We start from the raw sequence: 9,597 nt of genomic DNA, 5'->3' as shown, positions 1-9,597 counted from the left end.
AACACGCGAAACGAGAAAAGAGTATAAAAATCCTGCTAAGAAGGCATATCGCCAAACGCGATGGGCAGGCCTGAAGCCCCATCGCGTATCGCGAGGGTTTAAAATAAAGGTTGACCATGGTCCATCGCGATACATGATGGAACACATAAGACCCCATCGCATATCGCGATAGGTGACTCAGACGGGGAAGTTAGGGTTTTAAGTTATTTTCCTCAAGCTCGACCCTATTCTTCCATATATTATTCCAGGCGATTTTCAGAGCAAAGAAGAGGCGATTCCACCATTCTGGATCATACCGAGGCCACGTTTATGTTCCATATCATCAATATTGAAGATTACATGATGTCGAGGCTCGGCTAATCTTTCTGTTTCATTCCCGGGATGTAAAGTTTGTATTTCATTCAGTTTTTAATGTAACCAAGAACATATTATTTGTAAATATCGTTGATTGATCTATGAGTATTGAATTTAGTATTGTTGTGCATTCAATCGGTTTAGGTTTATGTTGATCAGAACGATTAGTTTTCTAGTTGCTATAGTAATTGCTCATAGGGTTGTTTGACTAGATTGAATACAACAAAGCACATAATTGCCCTTAGTTGAGTCACACTGGCAGAGACCGTTTGATAACCAGTGCCGTGTGTTAGCGATCGTTGGTGCCTAAGGTTTAACTCGTTAATCAGTCTTTAGTGAGTCTGTGATAAATAATCGGTTAGGTTGTATGAGAAACTGTTAAATTATGATTATTATCTTCTGTTCGTTCATTATGATCGGCTAAACTTGTTTGAATCACCTAGGTTTGATGTTTAACGGTTAGAATTAACTAGTTTAGGGTGCTTAACAAGTGGTTGATTGTTTATCTATTGTAAAGTTCATATTTTGTTATCTTATTCCGTGTATATCTGCTACCCTAGATGAGTTTTAGGTTGCATGTGCCCCGCGTGGCTGATTATTGCATGAATTAGTTTTGTGTAGGCGTTAATTGCATGTTTCGGTTAATACCTTGTGTGCTGATTGATTGTGGTAGGCATACCATTAGGGTTTGTGTTTCTTAAGTCATTAAAATCAGTAGGTTGACCACCTTTGAGTTGGACCAAGACCATAGGTGTCGGCTTATCTTGCAGGTTAGTTAATCGGGTTAGTCGTTGCGAGACCACGTGCGGTTTTCCCATTGTCGGCTAGGTTATGTTTGTAAGTTGAGTTATTTTGTCCTTAGTATTGAATTATCCCTCTTATCCTAGGTTTGTAATAGCGAGAGCCTTAGTGAGATCTGTAACTTAGACATGGACCAAGTGATGAGTTACTAGGGTACGTAGAGTAACAACCATGAATTAAAAGTTATGTAGACGTTGTTAGGGTTTTCTGGTAAACTGACTGTAGGGACCCAGTTACCTTACCTTAACCTCACCTATGTTAGCCCATCTTTAGAACCCTGGTTTCAACCACGTGTTAGCACCTATGTCATCTTTCAATTGTTAAGTAATCCTACCTAGGTGATTCGTTTTCTTATTATCGTTAGTTCCGTTAAGTTTCACCGTTAGTTAAGTTAAGTTAGTTAAGTTTAGTTAGTTTAAATAATTAAGATAAAAAAATATATTATTTAGGCAGGACTTGGATTATGGTTAATTATCTGAGCCGTTCTCACATGTCTTTGTGTTCGACATCCGGACTTCCATTAGAATGTGCTGCTACGCGACCGGTACACTTGCCGTTTGTGTGAAGCTTAGTTAGATAGTTTGGTTTTATAAATTTAAGACTTAGTGTTGAATTGCGAGAATTAGTTATTAATATTTATATATAGCTTTTCGCACATCACCTCTTTGACTGCCACCACTGCAGCCGCAACAGCCAGTCACGCTAGAGATGATATATCAGCAGCAACTCGCAATACAGGATGAGACAAGGGCCCATCTGGCTCATCATGATGATTATTTCAGATTATTATTCACTCATTTGCAGGTACCACTTCCTTCTACACTTTTAGAGCCTGCAGAGCATGTGGAGCAGCCTGATGTGAGTGGCGATGCTCAGATGGATGACTATATCAGATTTCAGCTGATTACTGGTTACATTTTTTTTATTTTCTCTTTATTTGTTTTTGATTATCATGGTCTGTATATATTAATATTATATTGGGAAAAATTGTATGGTAACCGGATGGGTAATTTGTATATATATTTGGTTTGATGCCTGCTGTATTGGATTTATTGTATATTTTGTTGTATATGGAACTTTATGTGTGTAGTTCACTATAAACCCTCACGAGACCTCACTCGTCCACCCGGGTTACTGGATGGTTTAAAGGGCTTGTTGCATACGCTAAATGCAATCGTGATTCCTACGAAAATGAGTTAGGTCTTTTAACATTTTTAATTAGATTGACAATATTTATTATGAAATTAATTAATTCGGCTCGGTAACTGTTTTGATAAAATGAATGGAAAAATCATTTTTACATAACACTTAAAAGACCTATGGCTTATACTTGTGAGAAGCTTGCTTCTACACGTCTCGAGACTTTGAATATTTGGTTGTTCGGTTGGTACTTGGATGAGACAAATGTGCGCGAGTGTTTACGAGAGTTACGAGCTACGTTTTTGCATTGCATTTTCATTCATATCAGATGATTTAGGTTTCGTAATCTATTTTGTTATCTTTCGTGTTAGGTGTTAGAAGTGTAATTGTATAATTTTCTGGTTAAACCATCACATTAGAGCCCCGAGTTTTTAAATTGATTAAACTATCAATTTCAACCCTGTCTCTCAAATGTTCGTTAATTGTTTAAATATTTTAACATTAAGGACAATGTAAACCTCAAGTGTGGGGATGGGGGAAATTTGAAAATTTTAGCCCGATAGTACATCGAAGAGTGTTCGGAAACCAAATTTCTTAACTGCTAATTACTGTCATTAATGCAAAGTTATAGGTTTCTAGTCATGGTTGGTTTTTTAGCTTCTCGATAGTTTTTCTAACAAAATTTTCAAAAAGAGAAGTTGAAAATGGGGTCGTTTAGGCAGGGATAACGACTCAATGAGACGGGTATACATGCTTCATATCGGCAGCCCATAATTCCAGACATATTGTGAGATAGCCCCCCCATATACTTAATACACATATTATATAATAAATATAAAACATATCTTATCATTTATTGAGGAAAATCGGTATGTTTTACAGAATTAGAACTTGCTTGTCATATGCTTATCGAGGTCTTAATACCACCACCTGTATGGAGATTAGGACTTTAGAAAACCCGTATATACATCCCCCTCCCACTAAATAAAATTCATTGCCCAACATTATCCCCCTAGGAGTCTGTTTAGACCTTATTCCCTTTCATTTGGTAAACCGAACATTACACGCCATTTCAGTCTTAGCCTTTATTTTATTTTAACCTTATGTGATGAAATCCAATTCGTTATCGAGTTGTATATAGTCAAAAGATTTGTAAATATGTGAATGTCAGAGTTGTATATTTTGTTTCAGTAACTATTTATCTGTTTAGTAAAAAACTGGAAAATGCAGCAAAAAGCCATAAATAAGTTCAGTTTGTATTCAGTTGTGTAATTAGCAGTTTGGTTGTTTTTGATTAGTTGTTTGTGTATTTGTAAAACTGGGTTTCATCCACCTTAGTCACTAAATATGCTTAATCCGCACCAAAACCTAAGCCTCAGCAAAACCTTAGTCCGAGTCTTTATGCAACTGGTGGGTAATGGGTGGAGATAAGACTGACCTGCAAGCATATTAAGTTGTGACTCATATTTGGTATTTGAGGGCAGAGACATATACTATGACATCTTTTGTTAGTCCAAATATTAAACCGAGAGGAGTGTTGATAGTGTGAAGGGTATGAACATGTATGCCTTAATCGGAAACAAAGTACACTCGTATGGGCGGATCTATTGTTTTTATAGCATCATTTAATCATATTTGTGGGTTGTCAATTTAGAAAGTGTCAGTCTGGGAAAATGGGTATGACCTTAAACCATACTAGCATTAATGGCGATAATTCACAAACCTATGATGGAGGTTAATGTTTACTTTATAATTACTTGAGGGCAAGCAAAAGATAAGTGTGGGGATGTGATGGTTAGTTAATTTGTATATAGTTAAGTTCGTTTATTTACTAGTTTTAACTGTTTATTGTGGGAACTTCGATACTTCATACGTGTTTATTGCCTTTCAGGTCACAAATGTTAAAGCAGTTAATTTGGACCTGTTGAGGCACGGGATGAAGGCTCGGGACGTCCACCACGTAAAACGATGCAAGAGATTATTTTATTGCTGGTGAGAAGACCCATCACAATACGCGATGGGATTGCCTGAAGACCCATCGCGTATCGCGATGGGATTTAAATAAATTAAATGTTGACCATGGTCCATCGCGATATACGATGGACCCCAGAAGACACCATCGCGTATAACGATGGGTGACAAAGACGGGAAATTTAGGGTTTTTGTGTTTTGTATCTTTTGACGACCCTATCATTCCATAACTAGTTCCAGGCAGTTTCTAGAGCAAAGAGAGGACGAATTCATCATTCCAAATCATACCGAGATCATATCCATGTTCCTTTTGATCATAAATGAAGATTCAATTATGTCGAGGATCGGCTAAATCTCTCGAGTTATACCCGGGATGTAAAGTTTGTATCATTTTCAGTTTTCTCATGTATTAAGAATGAACACTTTGTAACTATTATTGATTAATCTATGAGTATTAATGTTTAGTATTGTTGCGCATTCAATCGGTTTAGGTTTACGTTGATCAGAACGATTAGTTTGTCGCTTGCTATAATAATTGCTCATGGGACTGTTTTGAGTAGTTGAATTCAATGAATCATGCAATTGCCCTTAGTTGAGTCATACTGGTAGGGATTTTTTGATAACAAGTGTCGTGTGTTAGCGATTGTTGGTGCCTAAGGTTTAGCTCGTTTGTCAGTCTGTGTTAATCAGTGATAGTTAATATGTTAGGTTGCATGATATTACTGCTTGTGTGCATTATCGAACCTCATGTGTGATTTGCTTTTATTAATTGCTTGAATTTGTTAAAGTGTTAAATCAATATTAAAACTCAATCTTATTTGCTTGTGTGATCAGCACTACCAGTCATACTTCATAATATTAGAGATTGTTTCCACGATTACAATAACCACATACTCTTCGTGTTCGACACCCTACTTACCCTAGCTTGATTAGGTGATTAGGAACTTGATTTAATTGTTTTTGAATAGATAGCAACGGTCTAGCATCATGTTTGAAGAACAAAAATTATGATTCACTCTATATAATATGGTAACCGGGTCATGCATATAAAAGTAGGCTTCTGTTGTGATAAATGCGGTGTTTTAAATGTGTCGTGCATGTGAAGAGAAAAAATTATTATATCATAAATGAGTTATTACTTTAAGGGTTGAATTATTTTACAAATGACAACAAAAATAAGAAGTATGACAAGTCATAATTAATTGACATGTGTTAAATGAGGACCAAAGAAAAAAGAGTATAAAAGTAAGTGTATACATTTTCACTCTCCACATGCAAGTTATATGTTAATTCCCCTATCATTTTAAAACCTCTATAAGTTTTTCATATGATAATTTTTTATAAAAAACAAAGTTCATCATAATAACAAATGTTTTTTTATCTTTAATATGAGTATGATATTGTTATATAAAAATAAAAAAATGCATCATTGTGTCTTTTGCTTACCATTGTGTCTTTCTGTTTGTTATTGTGTTTATTTCGTTATTGTGTCTTTCAACTCATCATTGAGTTTTTTTTTAAAAACTAATAACACCGTTGTGTAATAATGATATGTAAATATAATGAAAATACCAACAAATTATCTAATACATAAAACACAATGATGAATATATATTACACGATAACTTGAAACGTAAAACACAATAATGAATACATATAACACAATGGTTTGAAACGTAAGACACAATGGTAAATACATATAACACAATGACCTGAAATGTAAAACACAATGGAAACTATATATTACACAATTGCTTGAACGTAATACACAATGAACATAATACTATTTTTCTCAAATTAAGTGAATGTTGAATTCGATGATAAGTAGAAAGACAATGTTGAGCACAAAGACACAATGACGAACATAAAGATACAATGACACAATCTTTGTTTTAATCTTTATCTTTATACGAGTACCAATTGAAAAACAAAATGACCAAAAGTTTGAACACAATGCATAGAAAAACCCAATTAAAAAACACAATTGACAACCAAATAACACAATATAAAAAAAACCATTAATTTTATTTTTATATAACAATATGATATTCATATTAAAGATAAAAAACACACTTTTTATTATAGTAAAAAAATTCTAAAAAAATTGTCGTATAAAAAAGTTATAAACGTTTTAAAATAATTAAAAAATTATCATATGCATTACACGTTAAGAGAGAAAATTATCATAAATGTCTATCCATTTTTATTCTTAAATTGCCGTTTTCACAAATTGTTTAAACTTATCTAAAAAAATAAGACATTTATTGAGAGCACATTTTTGAAACTGAAAAACCCTTCCAAACCCCATCCATCCTCATCCTCATCCTCATCCTCATCCTCTATCTGCTAATGGCGTCTGCTTCCTATCTAACATCCGCCTTTGTTTACGCTCCAGGTCTTTACCCTTAACAAACTATATTAATAACTGTTTCTCTTAGATAATTATATTTATATTTCAATCAATTGCAGAATCTTGTAGATTATCTCAGACCTTACAGACTCAGGTCACTTACTTACTTATCTCTGCTCATTTGTTCCCTAGATAAAGTCCTTTGCTTTATCAGAAACTGGGTTTCCCCGATGCCCGCATGGTGTTCGACCAAATGTCTTCAATAAAATTAGGGAAATTATGACCAAAGAAATATCCAAAATAGTCTATGGAATTTTTCACTTTCAAAACTAGGCATTTCCTGACTATTGGACCCGTTCTTTTAGTGTTTACGCTACATTGGTGACCGACTATTTTAACAATGACTAGTTTTGAATGGGAAAATTCTATGTCTATTTTAGAAATTTTCCCGAAAAATTAAGTATTCTGTTTTTTTTTTCCTTTTATGTTGTTTGAGGCAGCTTAATTTTTTATACAGAGACGATGTACTAGAAAATCTGGTCCTGCGAGAATATTGGCCAGCATCGATTTGAAGCCACCTCCTTATGCATTGGTACGACTAATATATAGTTTGAAACTGTACTATAAGTTAAATAGTTTGATAATTTGTTGTTGCATGCTATGTAGAATGCTTTAGAACCGCATATGAGCAAAGAAACACTTGAATATCATTGGGGAAAACACCACAGAGGTTATGTCAACAATCTAAACAAGCAAATTGAGGGAACCGAGTTAGATGAAATGTCATTAGAAAGCATAATATCAGCTTCGTATAATAAAGGTGATATTCTTCCCGCCTTCAACAATGCTGCACAGGTTTGGAACCATGAGTTTTTCTGGGAATCTATGAAACCGGGCGGCGGTGGAAAGCCTTCTGGTGAACTTTTGGAATTGATAAATCGAGATTTTGGTTCGTTTGAAGGCTTGATTCATGAGTTTAAGTTAGCAGCCACTAATCAGTTTGGTTCCGGTTGGGCTTGGCTCATATGTAAGTGTTTGTTTGTTTATTAAACCATTACCGAAAAGTGGAAATAATATTGACCCGTTTCTGAAAAAATATTTTTATCTATGAATTCTAATTTTGTAGATAAAGAGCATAAACTTGACGTACCAAATGCTAGGAATCCACGGCCCTCGGAAGAGGACAAGAAACTTGTTGTGGTGAAGAGCCCGAATGCGATTAATCCTCTTGTGTGGGAGTACCATGTGAGTGGATAATAATGTTATATTCTTTTTGTTATCTTGTTCTTAGTGAATTGTTAATGTGTTATTTGTTTGTATTAATATAATAACTTGTAACTGGTTTGATTTTCTTTGAATTTGCAGCCACTTCTCACCTTAGATGTTTGGGAGGTAATATCTCTTTACTTATTTTCAGTTTCCACAATAAATCAACTTTGTTTGTGACATATTTACTAATGTCGGTTTGAATCTGAATTGTGTTTGCAGCATGCGTACTACCTAGATTATGAGGTAAGAACTTGCTAATTCAATACAGGAAACCCATATTCAAACAATCCATTTGGTCCATTTCATCACACACACATACACACACAGTGTGTGTGTTGAGGGTGTTTGGACCGTTCTTGAAAGCAAAAACTACATTTAGGGACTAAATCTGTTAATATTAAATCTTAGATATCAAATCTATAATTTCCCCAAACCACAGGGACCATATGTGTAATTTGCTCTTTAAGATTTAAGACCAGGTGTAGTGGGCGCCATGGAGGGTGCAAACGCCCCCAAAGGCCAAAGCACCAGGAACACCGCCCATGGGGTGCTTTAGGCTTCAAATCATCTCCCAGCGCTTTGTACAAAACGCCCCAAAACTTTTCATGGTGGGGTCATTTGCAGGTGAACCAATAGAGGAAAAGGAGGGGGCGCTCCCCCCTCCCTCCACTACGCGTGGTCCAAGAAATATTAAGATCGTTTATTTACCCCTCTAAAGTAATATAATGGTTAGAATTTTTTAGCTAAAATTTATTTTTATAACCTCATTAACAAAATATTTTTAAAATTTATTTATAGCTTATAAAAGAACAATTTGTCATGTTTTAAGTTTTAATGCTTAATTAAGTAAATAACATATAAAAAAATCCATTTTGGTCATTTTATTGATCAGTTCCTTATAAACTCAGAATTTGTGTAACACTTAAAAGAACTATTATCACAATATCAAAAAAGCTAAACCACATCCAAACACCATGATTATGTTTACGCAGCATCACATAATCAGTTTTAAAATTCATGTCCAAACACACTCATGCATCATATGGTATAAAGTAACCCTGTAACCTGTTATACAAATGTTTTTTAATGTGTATTACAGAACCGTAGGACCGATTACATATCAACTTTCCTCAATAAGCTTGTATCATGGGAGACGGTGAGTTCAAGGCTGGAGGCAGCCAAGGTTTTAGTAGCAGAGAGGGAAAGAGAAATGGAGGAAATTGATGCAATTGATGACATGGACACAATAGAACCTGATGATGCAGACATGTACTTTGGTGGTGATGCTGACGATTTTCCCGAGGATGAAGAAGAAGAATGATTGATTTTGGTGTTGATAAGTGTAGGCTGTGTAGCTTTGTATCGAGAATCAGTCAAGACGTGAAGTTACAAGATAGGTGAATGACCGAGCTAATGCAGTTGTTGTATCTTCAATAAGTTTTGTCAAAATAGTAATGTCTGTAATGCTTATAATTAGATAATAGATATGTTAGATGGAATTGTCTCAATTATAGATGTTTAAAAGTTAGTTTTTGGTGCAAACTCACTGCGTTAAACGTGTCTGTTAACAAGATGAGATCAATCAAGAGTGTGTATATGTTCTCCTTGCTTAAAGCTCGAGCTGAGCTCATGGTCGGTTTATTTATTAGTAGCTTTCAACATTTATTGATCAACTTATTATTGTACCTTTATACAGATAACATATATATTTA

The 9,597-nt window shown here is 34.7% G+C and overlaps 1 protein-coding gene across 1 annotated transcript; it reads left to right on the top strand.

Annotated features, from left to right (window-relative positions):
- Positions 1-6,524: 6,524 nt before the first annotated feature.
- LOC143605546 (superoxide dismutase [Fe], chloroplastic-like) lies at positions 6,525-9,387 on the top strand. Its single transcript, XM_077081622.1, has 8 exons — positions 6,525-6,661; positions 6,736-6,770; positions 7,134-7,208; positions 7,283-7,643; positions 7,743-7,861; positions 7,982-8,008; positions 8,105-8,128; positions 8,985-9,387. Exons 1-8 carry the CDS (start codon positions 6,616-6,618, stop codon positions 9,204-9,206), a joined length of 909 nt encoding a protein of 302 aa, XP_076937737.1. The 5' UTR covers positions 6,525-6,615; the 3' UTR covers positions 9,207-9,387.
- The last annotated feature ends 210 nt before the right edge of the window (positions 9,388-9,597 follow it).

Source organism: Bidens hawaiensis, unplaced genomic scaffold (genome assembly GCF_021521415.1).
Source record: "Bidens hawaiensis isolate Kalapana, Puna unplaced genomic scaffold, B.hawaiensis_p1.1 tig00070097_1, whole genome shotgun sequence".
Lineage (NCBI taxonomy): Eukaryota > Viridiplantae > Streptophyta > Magnoliopsida > Asterales > Asteraceae > Bidens > Bidens hawaiensis.
The sequence above is the reverse complement of the archived record's forward strand: the minus strand, read 5'-3'. Positions and strand labels throughout refer to the sequence as shown.

Bases quoted from the DNA above. Each gene is read 5' to 3' on its own strand.
- LOC143605546 (XM_077081622.1), top strand. From the start codon at position 6,616: ATGGCGTCTGCTTCCTATCTAACATCCGCCTTTGTTTACGCTCCAG. The intron at 7,209-7,282 runs GTACGACTAATA...CATGCTATGTAG, and splicing joins AGCCACCTCCTTATGCATTG to AATGCTTTAGAACCGCATAT. The intron at 8,009-8,104 runs GTAATATCTCTT...TTGTGTTTGCAG, and splicing joins TCACCTTAGATGTTTGGGAG to CATGCGTACTACCTAGATTA.